The following is a 15,103-nucleotide window of genomic DNA, read 5'->3' as shown; positions in this document are numbered from 1 at the left end:
CCCCCTCCCCTACCCGTCCCAGCCACACAACTCCCTATCTTCCACTTCCCAAGCATGGAGATGTGTTTGACTGCATCTCAGTCACACACACCTGCAAGCTGCTGTTTGTCTATAACCTATACATCAACATGCAGATGGTTTGTAAATGTGCTTGTGTATTCTTCTGTATGATCAAACAACCTTAAGAAAAAAGAAATCACACCTCCCTTTTTCCAACAAGCCTAAAAACTGACTCAAGCATTTACAGTTACAAGTACTGCAAGAATCCATAGAGCTACTGTAATGAACTAAAATTAAAAATTGAAAAACAAGCAAACAAACCTACTCCACTTTACAATGACTCTCCTAAGGTTGTGTGCACCAAGTCATCAGCCGGTGAAAAAACAAAAACAACAAAACCACAGTGTACATCAACAGAGGCTCTGACCCTCAAGTATCAAATTGCTATCTGATTTGCATGCAACTTGACAAAGGAAAATAAATTGGCCTTCCAATGAAAAGTAGCACATGGAATTTCAAGTCACCTGAAGCTGTGGGTAGGGAGGCTGACAATCAGGCACAGCTCCGCATTGAATTATGACTGTGCTCTGTAAATTGAGAGGAAGACTGGTCTTACAATTGAGGCACTGGACTAAGAATTGAGAGAGAAAGTAGAGAGAAAGCATGTGACCTAACTCAATTCCCCTCAGCTCGCATGCAGAGCAGACTCAATCAATCAAGTCTGCTCCAAAGCAGTGGATCTCTGACACGTCACAGGACAAAAAAGTATGTGTTTAAATGCACAAAACTATTAGTGATCACAAGGCATATAGATAATGTAGAAGCGATCACTATAGGGGTAAAAACGAAACAAATAGTTGACTATTTTTAACTACTCAGAAATATGTCATTCCTATGATTTCTAAATACATTAGATGTGTTCAGGACATAACCATATTTGTGGTAATCCATAAAGTGGTTGGCTTGGCTTACAAGTTACTTCTCCTATCAACCCAGGCCTCACTCCAGCAAATCCTTCAATACATATTAAGCTTGCTTTTAGTGCAAGTATTCAAACTCTTGAAGTTCAACATCTATGCTAGTGTTTATAGGAGCAGGCTCTAAATTTGGGTCTGCAGAACTGATATGCTACATACTTTTGTACAGGCTGTCAGTGATAGCATACATCTGTAGGTGCTGCATTAGGAACTCACTTTTGGCAGAGGCAACATTCCCCCCTGTGGCCTTTTTTTTTAAACTAGGCTGGATGCAAGTCTCTTGAAAAGGAGCATTTGAAAAAGCTTTAGTGTGTTGAATGAGCAAGAAGAAAAGTAGCCTTAGGGAGATACCTTTAATGAGTACCTCCCAGCTAACCTTCACAATAGAAAAAAATATTTATAGGTTTCTACCTGAGGGTACATCTACACTGCAGAGCAATGTAAAAGATACCCAAGCTAGTTTTAAAATAGTGAAAAGCTAGCACGGGTGCTGTCAGCTGTCCAGCTACAGCAGCATATAGCTCAGTGTAGACTAATCTACTTTGCAGAGAAGCATTTTAAGGTTTCTTATGGTCTCTAAGCTATACTCCAGACTGCAGCATCTGCCTAGAGTTAGAGAATAGCTAATTTACAGGAAGGCAGCACAGAGGGCAGGAAGTGATGGAGTATTTATTACCTGTTACTAGGGCTATGTGAAGCTTTGGGTGCCGATTTGATTTGGAGGAGATCCAGCCTGTTTTAGCAGCTGAATCTCTGAATCTGAATTGAATTGTGAGACCATTAAAAAAGTCCAAATAGATTTGAAGTTCTCTGAATCAATCTGGAAAAGATTCAGAGAGCTTCAGAGATTCGGACAGTTTCCACTGCAGGGAAATGGACCCAGACTCTGTGCCAGTAAGTAGGGGGAGGGGCTGGACGGTACCACGGGGGGACTCCTGCCAGGCCCCATCCCCTCCTGCTCCCCCAGCCTCCCTGAGGACCCCCTGACCCCCGTCCATTCTCTAAGCCCCATCAATGACTGCCCCACTCAGCCCCAGCTCCTGGTTCTTTAAAAAAAAAAAAAGAACCACACTCACCAGCTCCTGCCAGGCAGGGGGCAATCCACGCTCCCCCCACTGCCCCGTGCTGCGTGGGGGGGCTCTGCCATGAGCCCTCATCCCCTGCCCGCTCGCTCAGCCCCATCAATAACTGCCCTGCCCACCCCAACTCCCAGTTCTTTAAAAAAAAAAAAAAAAAAAAAAAAAATCCATTAATGGGGCTAGGAGAACAGGCAGGGAATGGGCCCTGTTTGAATTTGGAGATTCAGCAGATTTGGTGGTGGCCAAGTCAATTCAGGACAGTGACTTGAATCACAGAATTGAATCACTGTCTCCCAAATTGGCAGCGAATACTAGCCACTTTGCAGAGGCCTACCATTACCCTTTGTCTAGAGCTTCACTTAACAAGGTAGATAACATGATATGCAAGCTGATACATAACAAACAGCAAGACTTAGTTTAGCACAGCACATATTTATTACTGTATTCTCCCAAATCCAAGACTACTTAAGACAGGGGCAGGCAATTATTTCAGGCAGAGGGCCGCTTACTGAGTTTTGGCAAGCCATCGAGGGCCGCATGACAGGCAGCCCAGGGCAGATGAATATTAATTTTCTACATTTTTTTAGGGGCCCTGTGGAACAGACAGAATCGCCTGGCAGGCTGCATTTTGCCCACCCCTGACTTAAGACAACCTCCAATAATTAGATTCTAGACATGGAAAAGTTAAGAATTTTTTTCTAATTTTCCATGTCTAGAATCTAATTTTTTGGAGGGTCATCATAAGTCTCCCCCTCCTGCAACTGCTGCAGTAGGGTAAGCAGTGACAGGGGGCAGGCAGCAAGGGGAATCAAGTGGCCTGACCCTGCCCCTTTCCACCTGCCTTCCCCCCCACCATTTACCCCCTGGTTGCCTGGCCCTCCTCAGTGCCTACACACCCTCCATCTGCCACCACTCCATGACACCTGTACCTCTACTGCCTGACCATCCTGGCACTTGCCCCCTCTTTAGCCTGCCCCCCTTGGGCTTCTACCACCTGCTTCCACCCTGTGGTGCCTGAACCCCTGGGACCTGTTCCTCCCCCCTTTCTTACCCTCCCCCACCACTGATCTTTCTACTACATAACTGGGCTGGGGCCAAGGACAGCAGCATGTGCTCTGAGCTCCCTGCCCCAGACTCAAGTGGGAACTTAACTGGAACTGGAGGTGCCACAGGAGGTAAGTAGTGGTGGGGAGCAAAATCGGATGAGAGCAGAGGCTGTGATTCCAATCCCAGGTTTGGGGCGATAGTCAGAGCTACAGTTGCCAACCCTGTTGTACTCAAATCTAAAAAAAGGGGCTGCTCTCTCCCACCCTATGTTGAATAAAGGAAAAAAACCCTCATCTTGTATTCAAGAAAATACAGTAAAACCTGTATAAAAAAAAAAAATTACCTGCAATGCACGCATTGCCCAATGTTTAATCATAGCTACAGAAAGTAAAGTAGCCACTTTATAAGCGTGCATTGTAGGTATCGAGGCACATGTGGCACTTGTGATACAGCATGCAGAGCTTCATTATTGAAGCATTATTTGTATGTAATGCAACAAATTCATGTGGTAATCCACAGGGAGGCTGACAGAAGGCTAGACGCAGAAGAGCTAAATTGGGGATTTGAAACAGCCCTGCTGCAGCTCTGACGTAGCTGCTCTGAACAGCAAGCAGAAGGTTAGAACCTCTGCTTCCCTGAACCTTCATCCTGCTGCTCTGTTGATTAACCCCAATTATTCCTATGCAGGTGGAGCTCAGAACCCAGGCAGATGTGCAAAGGGTTTCTTATTCCATTGTATGTCCTTTGAGTCAATCTGCTGCCACCACCAGTAAATTACTATCTCCTTCTCCCACACATCTTGCTCCCCTGAACCAGCCACAGTACCTCCTCCTAGGGCAACACCACCTACATACCACCACTTTAGTCACTCCCCCACTAATGTCACTAGATAGCTAAGGGCCCAATCATGGGCTAGGGAGGTCAAGGGCAAGATTTCAGCTGACTAGACACAGCAAAGAGTTCCAAGTATGCAGAACACCTCAGTTATAGTCGTTTAACTTTCATTGATCTCATGATCAAATCCCTAGAAAAAACAGGGAGTAACACCAGATTACAGTAGAATGGAAATGTGGAAGGGGGACAGCAAAAGGGATATCTTCTACAATAGTGCAACTGCACTTGGAATAGTGCAGTGCAGTTGGTGTCCAACTGCAGTTGTAAAGAGAGACTGCCCTTGAGCAGCACTTTACAGAAAAGGCACTTCATATCAAGTTTCATTTCATACTTAATCTTGGGTCTTTTATTTATGTACAGAGTGGCCTGGAGGAGTGAACAGTGATGGCACAGAGACTGTGTTTCTGGAAGACTAACAAGCAGAAAATTTAAGGTCTCAGCAATTTTGGTGATGGGATTTGAAAGGAAACATGACTGATTCAAAGGACTAAGGGAGAGGGAAGGGAAAAGAGAATGGCTGTTTAGTTTCAGAGTTTTTGGTTACAGCTGTGTTGGTCTAAGGGGAAAGACAGACAAGGTTTTTTGGGGAAACATGGTATCTTTTATTTGACAACTAAATAGTTGAAAGCTTGCAAAGAACAATTTCTCCACACCCAAAGAACCTTGTCTGTTTAGTTTCAGGCATTCCAAGGCTAGGAAGTTACACAAACTGGTTTAAATGATCAGAAACTAGTTTAAACCTGTAATAGATCAGAAGTGCAGTGCACATAAACCAGTTTCAAAATGGCTGAAACAGGTTTAAGATAAACCTGAATGAATGTAGTATCAGACTTAACTAATCTGGGTCAAACCAGTTTATGAAATTCCTGTCCCAGACCCCTTCCAGGTTCAACTTAAATCACAGTCCCCCAACATCCCAGCATGCTTTGCAGCCCTGGGCAAAGCCATACTGTCTGCTCACTTCTCTGTTCCCTAGCTGGAGCAGCAAGGATGGCTCATTGCCCACCCCAAGAAAACCCTGTATGGGGTCTGGAGCCTGGGGCCAGGGAAAGGGGTTAAACTCACCTTTCCCCAAGTACGGAGCTGCTCTGCCCTGCTTACTTAGTGTTTGCTGCAACTGTGGACTACAAATCCCAGAGGCACCTGGAAGTAGGAAGTGGAAGTGACGAGCAACCCTGCAGAGTCCTACTACTGGGATTGTGCACTGCAAATCCCAGAGACCTCAGGGGCAGCAGGAAGAGGAAGTGAACACAGTCCATGCTGGCTACATGCCAGAGAGCCATGCTCTAATGCTCCCCAGCTTCTGGCTTGATCCACTGCAGGAAAGCTACATTTCCTGAATCAAAAGTGAATGTCTGTTCATGTGCTTATTGGTTCGATTTTTGCATCTTAAACTACCCCCAAAGACTGAATCAATTTAGCCTTGGGCTTTTTGACTGTCTGTACTTAGTCCTAACCATTATTGAAAAAGCTCCCGTTTATAAACAAACTTTTGTATCTGGAAAACTGATTTGTCAATATTTATCAAGTAGGGGCAGGTAGCCAGGCCAGCCTCTGCAGTTCCTTAGCCGATTAACAAATATACACCTCCTAAAAGACAGACCTGTTGTGTATGGTTCAACATTCCTACAAACCACAAGCCTCTCTTAATGAAGGCTTGAAGTGATCTTACAGTTTCTACACTGAATATAAAAAAAAAAAAAAAAAAAAGTGGGGGTAGGGGAGAGGTATGGGAGGAGATGCTCTATTTTGCTTTTCTTCCTTTTCTTGGCACAAACTGAGCCAACAATGCCCATTATGCACAAATGTAGTCTACCAAGTAAAGATCTCAGCAACAAGTTCCGCAACTGAGCCCACAGCAGGAGACAATGTTTAGAATCTCATTCCTACTTAACGGCAGGTTAAGCTGGCATCACTTCTCTGTTGGCACCAAGCAAAAGCACCCCCATGAATCAATATATTTTGTTAGTCCTGCCCTTGTTTAGCAGCAGACATTACCACTCATCCTCATTATGTTTAATCAGCTCCCAGGGAGATGCAGCAGCAAAGTGGCTGGCCTGATAACCCATGTCTCATTTAGGAGAACAAATTCCTATGGCAACTACAACATTCGTTATGGCCACACTGCTGCACATGTAGGTATACCTGGGCTGGCTAGCTTTACACTATTTAGTTTGGGTATTGCTGGCAGCCTAACTTCAATAGCACAAAGCTTGGTATGGTCAGTAGCCTAAGTGCTTGCTCCAAATCTCAGGCCTGTACTGACATCAGGGCAAAAATTTCACTGGCAGCCTATTTAAGATAGCAGTGTCACAGGCACTGCCCTAAACATAAATTTTATTATTGTGTAATTGGACTCTGCAGAATTTCTAGGAGCTTCCCTGGAGATTTATGCTTTAATTGTTCTTCAGTCACCATCTATGGGGGGAGAAGGTGTTGCCCTAGAAATAAGAAGGCAACATACACATGTTCTGAGGTGCATGCAGTATGAAGTGGAAGGCTGGCCTATTGAAAGCATCTGAGTAAAGGTCAGAGGAGAGAGCAGCCTCAAAAGTGTGAGGCAGATGAGAGAAACCATATTTCTCTTACAAAATGCAGAAGGCAATTTAGTTACAGATAGTCCAGAAAAGGCTTAAGCATTTAATCCCTTTTTACTTCCGTCTTTACAAAGAGAGGCAGCTACCAAATGATGAGCAGTGTTGGCAGCAAAGACAGGGAAGGAGACCAACAGTCTAAAGTAATGGCAGAACAGGTTAGGGATTACTCAGAGGAGCTAGATGTTTTAAAGTCAACAGGTCCAGATGGGACCCTAAAGTACTAAAGAAATTAGCTGAGATAATTTCAGAGCTATTAGCTATCCTCTTTGAGAACTCATGGAGGTCTGGTAGGGTCCTAGATGATGCCTTGGAAAAGGGCAAATATAGTGTCCATCTTTAAGAGGGGGGAAGAAGGAAGATCCAGAGAACTACAGAACAATCAGCCTGACCTCAGTACCTGGAAAGATCATGGAGTAGGTTCTCAAGGACTCTCTTGTGAAGCATTTAGAGAAGAACAAGGTGATCAGGAACATCCAGCATGGGTTCACCAAGAGAAAATCATGCCTGACCAATTTGATTTCCTTCTATAATGTGACAGGCTCTGTGGACTGTGGGTGGGGGGTGGGGAGAGGAAGATAGAGGAAAGGCTAGTAGATGTGACATACCTTGACTTTAGCGAGGCTTTTAACACCATCTCCCATGACATCCTCATTAACAAGCTAAGGAAATACAGAGTAGACTAAAGTACTGTAACATGGATACATAACTCAGACCATCATTCTTGACAAGAAGTCATCAATGGCTCAGTGTTTACCTGGGAGAAGGTACAAAGTAAGGTTCCCCAGGGGTCTATCCTGGATCTGATACTGTTTAACATCTTCACCATTTATTTGGTTGGTGGGATTAAGTGCACACTTGGGAAATCTGCAGATGACACCAAGTTGGGTAGAGGTGCAGACACTCTGGAGGGTAGGGCTAGGATCCAGAGTGACCTGAACTGGAAAAAAAAATAGCCTGCAGTCAGTAGGATGAGATTCATCAAGGATAAGTGCCAAGTCCTGCACTTAGGACAGGATAATTGCATGCACAAATACAGACTGGGCAACAATTGGCTAGGGTGCAGGACTGCAGAGAAGGGCCTGGGGGTTACAATGGACCATAGGAGCCAAAATGTGCTCTTTTTTTTTTTTTAAAAAACAAAAGAAAAAAGAAGAAAAAAAGCCAACAGCATACTGGCTTGTATCAGCAGGAGTTGCACTGGCAAACCAAGGGAAGTAATTTTTTCCATGCTATTAAGGACTAGCGAGGCCTCACCTGCAGTACTGTGTCCAGTTTTGAGACCCACACTTCAAGCAGGATGTTGACAGATTGGAAAAAGTCCAATGTAGAGCAAGAAAAGTGATTAGGAACTTGAGAAGCAAGACTTATGAGGAAAGACTGAAAGAACTGGGGTTATTTAGTCTGGAGAAAAGAAGAGAAGACTGAGGCGGGGATTTGATAACAGCCTTCGAACAGCTAAAGGACAACTAGAGAGAGGATAGAAATAGGGTTTTTTTCTGTGGCCATAGGGGAAACGACTAAGAGCAATGGCCTCAAGCTGTGCAGAGGAAGTGTGGTTGGAGGTTAAGAGGAACGTTCTGTGAGGGTGATCAAGCATTGGAACAGGCTACATAGAGAACCTATGGAATCTCCAGCCTTGGAAATTTTCAAGAGCAAGTTGGACAGACACTTGGCTGGGATGGTTTAGCTAAGGACCATCCTGCCTTTAGCAGGAGGCTGGACTGGCAGACCTTATGAGGTCCCTTGCAGCCCTACTACAATAATATGATTTCACCACTTTGCCCCTCATATGCAACTGTGAAGAACATGCTGGAATGACTATCCAGGAAAACATAAAACTAGGGATGATCAAGTGTATAATTCAGTACTGAGAGGTCTTACAGAAGAACAAGTATCCCTTCAAAATTCTAGTTTCTCAGGCTCTTGTTTCTGAAATCCCTTTATTTAGTTCCATGTTTCTACTAAAATTATCCCATTGCCAATGCTCACGTACACATCCACATACATAGGTGCACATACACACACAGAAAAATCATAGGCACAGAGAATGAACAAGTTTCATTTGGGGAAAGCTACTTAGAATGCATACTCTCACCAAAACAATGTGAAAATCTAAGAGCATGGTAGGGAGAGCGTACAATAAGCAAGGACAGTAAACATGAAAAAGAACATCTGAACTAGCACAACTACAAGCAGAGAATGTAATTTAACAGACACATCAAGACATCAATTGCTTTCCTAACAGGTTCCAAGCTTGCTGTTCAAGCAGGAACCTCTCAAACTGTACTAACAATACATCAGCTGACAAAGTCAATGGCACATGTGCTTAAGCAAGTGGTACAACAACAAAAGGCATAAACACAGAAGACATTTATATTGTAGAAATCAAATTCTGACTGCCAATGGGCTAACGCACTTTCTTCCCTTATCTGAAGTGCCTCTGCTAAACTGCAAGATTGTGTACATTAGCATATCTAATGCCAAATTATTAGTATTACAGAAGATTGAAATCCCACTGTCCTATGCACTAAGTACACAAAAAGGCAGCCCCAGCTCTGAAAAACTTATGTAGGATCCCTTCAAATAGACAAGACAAACAAGAGGCAAAGAGATTTGCCCACAGTCTCAAAGCAAGTAAACAGCAGAGCAGGAAGACCCAAAGCAGAGAAAACCCAAAACCTCCTGACTCCTAAGGTAAGATCCTGTCCACTAGACTGTTTTCTAAAAACATGCACATCTGTTAGAGTCTTGCTACATGTTAAGTTATTTTCCCCACATATTAACACCTAAAAATCTTTGGGCAGCTTAAAGTTAGGCCACTCCAGCCTACATTTATTTCTGATCTGTATCTCTGATAAACTTGTAGCCACTCTAGGCAACACATTAGTGTGAATATCCCCTTCCCCTCCCTACTGGCTTGGATTCCGCTCGCTGTCCCCCTCCACTCCCATGCCTTCCCCAGCACTGCAGATCCCCCATCCCTTGCTTATTTGTGGCTGCTTGCATTGTCTATCCCAAGGCAGCAGGCAGGAAAGGGCTAATTTGCCTGTCTGGCCACTGCTGCTGTTGCTGCTGCTGCTCTCTGGGTCAGGCGCAGCCCAGAGAAGAGCAGCAGCAGTTTGGGCAAACAGATTAACCCTTCCCTGTCTCCTCCCCAGGGACAGACAGCACAAGCAGCCACTAGTAAGCCATGGGGAGGATCCGGAGGAGCCCTACTGGGTAGGGAGCAGAATGGGGGTGGATTCTTACCTTTCAGTCCTCAAGCCCCATCCTGGCTTAAACATGTGACTGCTCCAAAAACTCACACTAGCACCAATACCCATCAACATTTGAGCAGCTCAAAGTGTAACATGAAACAAGGACCTTAGTTTAAGTCAGATGTTAATACTACTTAAAATGACTCTGAATTTAAAGTTATTGCACACCAAACTTGCTGATTAATTTTGCAAAAAACATTTACTTCTATAGATATAAATAAATAAATAAAACATACATACATACGTCTCTCTCTATATACAGATGCATCCATACTTCAATGAATCTCACACAGAGGACCGCCTCAGTGTCTCTCTTCCTTCCCACCCCTCTAATTCCCTGCCTGTTTCCCCAGTCTCTTCATTTGTCATTGTAATAGCCATCACCGTCAGTTTCCATCATTACCATCTCTGGTGGTGTTGCCACCTCTAAACAGTCTGAGCCAGTTTTTTCTCTTCCATACAATCTCTGCCATCTCCTCCCTGTTTTCTTCAACGATCTTTCTGTAGTACACTTGCATCTCACTCAGTCCCATTTTGACACAGTCCAGGACTAGGAAGCTCAAGAGACTGTTTAGAGAAAGCTCCTGTTTTTCCACAGTGAGTTCCTGAGGCAGACAATGAAAGGGTTGAAGCAGGCTGCTGGGGATCACTGCTGCTTGGTCAAGTAACAGAACAGCACTACCTTGCTGATCATGGTCTTGACCCCTGCCACCATCAAAAGGAGTACAATTACTTTCCTCCACAAAGCCCTGGTGAATGGGCAGTATCAAACAAGATACTTATTTGTTTCCAACATGTTAGTGTCCATTAAGCATAGTCCACCTTAACGCCCACTCTTTTTCAAGTCATGGTGAGTTTCATAGTTTCATAGTTGGTAGGGTCAGAAGGGACCTTGACAGATCACCAAGTCCGACCCCCTGCCATGGCAGGAAAGAGCACTGGGGTCAAATGACCCCAGCAAGGTGTTCATCCAGCCTCCTCCTTAAAGAACCCCAGGGTAGGAGCCAGCACCACTTCCCTTGGAAGTTGGTTCCAGGTCCTAGCCGCCCTGACAGTGAAGTAGCGCCTCCTGATGTCTAGTCTGAATCTACCCTCTGCCAGCTTGTGACCATTATTTCTAGTCACTCTTGGTAGTGCTTGGGGGAACAGGGACTCCCCCAATGCCTGCTGGTCCCCTGACTAGTTTGTAAACAGCCACTAGATCCCCTCTCAGCCTTCCCTTGTGGAGGCTGAACAGGTTCAGGTCCCTTAGCCTCTCTTCGTAGGGCCTGCCCTGCTGACTCCTGATCATGCGAGCAGCCCTCCTCTGGACCCTCTCAATGCTGTCCACATCCCTCCTGACGTGCGGTGCCCAGAACTGGATGCAGTACTCCAACTGCGGCCTGACCAGTGCCGCACAGATGGGGAGGATCACCTCCTTGGACCTGCTTGAGATGCATCTGTGGATGCATGACAAGGTACGGTTGGCCTTCCTGACCATGTCCCCACACTGTTGGCCCATGTTCATTTTGGCATCAATAATGACTCCAAGATCCTTTTCTGCCTCTGCACTGATGGGAAGGGAGTTCCCCAGCCTGTAGGTATGCTGCTGGTTCTTCCTCCCCAGGTGCAGCACCTTGCACTTGTCAGTGTTGAAAACCATCCTGTTCTCATCTGCTCACCCCTGTAACCTGTCTAGGTCTAATTGCAGCCTATTCCTCCCTTCTAGCATGCCTACTTCTCCCCACATCTTAGTGTCGTCTGTGCATTTGAACAGGGTGCTTTTTATGCCCTCGTCCAAGTCACTGATGAAGACGTTGAATAGTGTAGGCCCAAGGATCAAGCCCTGGGGGACCTCACTGCCCACATCCCTCCAGGTTGAAAATGACCCGTCCACCACCACCCTCTGGGTGCAGCCCTCCAGCCAACTAGTGACCCATTTGACTGTGTAGGTGTCGACGCCACAGTCCCCTAGTTTTTTAATAAGAATGGGGTGAGAGACAGTGTCGAAGGCCTTCCTACAGTCCAGAAAGACTACGTCCACTGCTACACCTGAATCTAACACCTGAACCACAACACTGAACACATTTTGCCTTCTTCACTCCCACCGCTGAGCTGTGCCTGTCTTTCCCATTTCCAATGATTCCTGTTTCCTCAACAGCCTTAAAAATGTCTGGCAAACATCAAACAGGGCCCCAAACAATTCACCTAGAATCCTTTTGTTGCTGGACCATGCTGTCCTGTGTTGCATCTGCATATACATTTTTGGAACATCCTGGAATCTGTGACAAGAACACCCAATTCCAGTCATGAGTGGGGGCTAATTAACATATGGATCTTTTGTGGAGTGGGGGAGGAGGAGCTGGTATCTGGAGTACATACCCATACTGAGAGTGCTGAGCTTTGGGGTCACATGACTTGAAATGCATAGTTTGTACTTCATATAAGTAGGTGCCAAAGTGCTGCTCAAAAGCATGTTGATGGAGTACCTATGCTAAAACTTGCAATAGTTTCAAAAAAGGTAACACGCATCAATCCTGGATGAATGAAGAGGGCGGGAACTATATGCAAATTGCTAGAGTCGCATTTAATTTCAAGGTTATTATTTTCAAATTTGCTCCTCACTTCCATGTGCTCAGGGAGAGCAGGGTCTAACGGTAAGAAGAGGGGAAAGGGGCTGCCAGAGAAAAAAGTTGGGGGGAAGCAGAGAGTAAAGGAGGTACCTGAATTTTTTCCCCCTAGGATGGGGACATGTTTGGGGCAAACCTCCAATAATGAGATTCTATACTTGAAAAATTATAACAGATTTATATATTGACCATATACAGAATCTAATTATTGGGAACTTGCCTTATAAATCAGGGTAATCTCCTATTTGAGTAAATATGGTACTTACATATGGGGTTCATGTTATGGTTCCCCCCATACCTCATTCATTAACACTAACATCCATCCTAACACTCAGTGAGATATTTAGTGACAGGAAATACCCATTCAGGATTCTCCATGTCTGATGCAGTCACATTTCCCTTATGGGTCTTGAACAATTTCCATGTTTTGAAAGCTGTGGGATTTAACAAAAAATAAAAACACAATAGCCTAATGGGAAGCTGACCTCCATGAAAGATTTCCTTCCATGTTCACTTTCTATGGCAATCTTCCCCTTCCACTTTCCTTTCCTCTCACATGCTGATCTTAAGCAGTTTGGAAACAATAAATAAATAAATAAAAATAAAAAAACAACTTCACGTGCAACTTCCAGGTGCCTAACTCCCCTGCTGTGTTAACAACTAGAGAGCTGTCCCACTTTAAATACAACAGATTTATTTTCCCCTTCAAAATGATCGATGTAGCATAAGTAAGGCAGAGGGGAAGGGGGGAGGGGAGCAGAGGGCATACTTCTTAATGCAGAAAGCCAAGTGTAGTTGCCAACAGCAGGAAAGCATCAGTGCTGTTGTTATCACCTGCACTGTTTTGGAGAAGGTCTGGCAAGTAGTTAAACCACAGATAATAAACCCCAAAGCTCAGAGGGCATTTATACACACACATACCTTTTCATGCTGCGATCTGCTGGAGATCCAGCATGTCACATCAGACTCAGGTCTGGTCCACGCACGAGTGGACATGCCCGGTGCTGCATTGCTTGCATTTGTATAAACAGCAAAATGCACATCAGCTTTGGGAAAATGGTGGCAGTGTGCTTTTAAACTAAAACACCTTCAATGTGTTTTAGTTCAAAAGCTTGCCACCACTATTTTCCCAGCACTGACACACATTTCACCATTTATACAAATGTATGTGACGCAGCACCGGGTGCTTTCAAAAGCATCCAGCACTGTGTAGCACACACACCTAAAAATGACCAGAGTTAGTTTTTGAACTGAAGGGGAGGGTGGGGTAGAAGACAAAAGAAGCCACAAACCTTCGAAGGGGGCTGGACCCGATGATCTTCCAAGGTCCCTTCCAGCCTTACAATCTATCAATTATCACTCCAGTTGCAGTATGTGAAACTTCTAAGTACTCCACTTTCAACTGCAGTGCCTCATCTTATATAAATAGCTGGTACCACTGCTCCCAAGCTGCCAGCCTAAAAAACTGTCCTCTGTCCAGTAGATTAATTACCTCTCCAACTGTCTGCAAATCAGACATGACACTCAGTCAATCAAGCACTCAGCACACGTACATGGCTGCATTCTTCCAAAACCAGCAAAGAGTTCACCTTTGGAAGCCACAACCCTTGAGACTTCAAAGTTGGCTGGGATGATTGGATTGTAGCATGTAATTCACATCCTTGCCCAGGCCCGCAAGTGCCTTTTGTCCCATTCCTAATGGGAAAGACTAAGTCACATAGCCCTGGAGGACTACTGCCATGCAGCTGTAGCACTTGCTCAATCTAGCATGACCTCATGCCTTTTGGGTAGCTTCTGCTTCCATTTTAGTTATGAATGACCAAACATTTGCTACCAGTCTAGGTAACAGTTCCCCTGCCAAGTTTTTGGAAATACTGCCGATGACACTGCTCCTCTCACTCCAGCACCTGCTATTCCCTCATGAATCAAGGACATCCATCATGCAAGACCTGAGCCTCTTGCTCACTGCCACAAGGCAGCCACCTGAGCTTGTTACTGCTGCGGCTGCTTTCCCAGCCATTTCAGGTACTTTTCCATCTCCCTGTTTCATGCAAAGGGCAAGTCCCATAGGCGGTGGGGAGGAGGTGGCTCCCCGCAGCTGCACACATCCCCCAGGGGGAGGCATAGGGGGTATGTGCCCCCCTGCCATGTGCACAAGTCCAGAGGTGTGCTGCCTGCTGTGGGCTCCAGGCCTGGGACTACTCCAGCCTCTTCATGGCAAGGGGCTGGGCCGAAACTGGATTCTGAGGAGGTGGGAGCAGGGCAGGCAGTGGCCGCACTGGGAGGGGTAGCTACGGGGAATTTTCAGGTGGCTGTAGCCCACTCCATAGCCACCCCTCCCAGCACCACCAATACCTACCCCACCTCTGCCCAAGAACAGCCAGAAGGGAGGCTGGGCCAGGGAAGAGGCTGGTGCAGCCCCTTGATCCAAGCCCACAGTGGGCAGCCTGCCCTTGCGCCATGCACAAATCTGGGGGGGTGGGAAACATGCCCCACTTTGCCTGCCCTGGGGTGCATGCAGTGGCAGGGAGCCGCCCCCCTTATTCACCCTCCCATGCCCCCAGACGAGCTGCCAGCATGGTCGCATTCACTGCCCTGGCTGGGCAGAGCCTGCCCCACTGTCCCTTACTGCTGGGGCCTCGA

At 45.7% G+C, this 15,103-nt stretch overlaps 1 protein-coding gene across 5 annotated transcripts in view; it reads right to left on the bottom strand.

The window, feature by feature from the left end:
- The window catches only part of PLCB1 (phospholipase C beta 1), a 737,260-nt gene extending 723,419 nt beyond the window's left edge, over positions 1-13,841 (bottom strand). For 4 of the 5 annotated variants that reach the window (XM_025202200.1, XM_025202212.1, XM_025202220.1 and 1 more), the window contains exon 1: positions 13,382-13,472. In XM_025202200.1, coding sequence (XP_025057985.1) covers positions 13,382-13,456 — 75 coding nt within the window. In that variant the 5' untranslated portion in view covers positions 13,457-13,472. Of the gene's footprint in view, positions 1-13,381; positions 13,473-13,752 lie in introns of those variants that run through there. The other variant, XM_025202227.1, reaches the window with a different exon arrangement.
- Positions 13,842-15,103: the final 1,262 nt, after the last annotated feature.

Source organism: Alligator sinensis, unplaced genomic scaffold, assembly GCF_000455745.1.
Source record: "Alligator sinensis unplaced genomic scaffold, ASM45574v1 scaffold140_1, whole genome shotgun sequence".
Lineage (NCBI taxonomy): Eukaryota > Metazoa > Chordata > Crocodylia > Alligatoridae > Alligator > Alligator sinensis.
The sequence above is the reverse complement of the archived record's forward strand: the minus strand, read 5'-3'. Positions and strand labels throughout refer to the sequence as shown.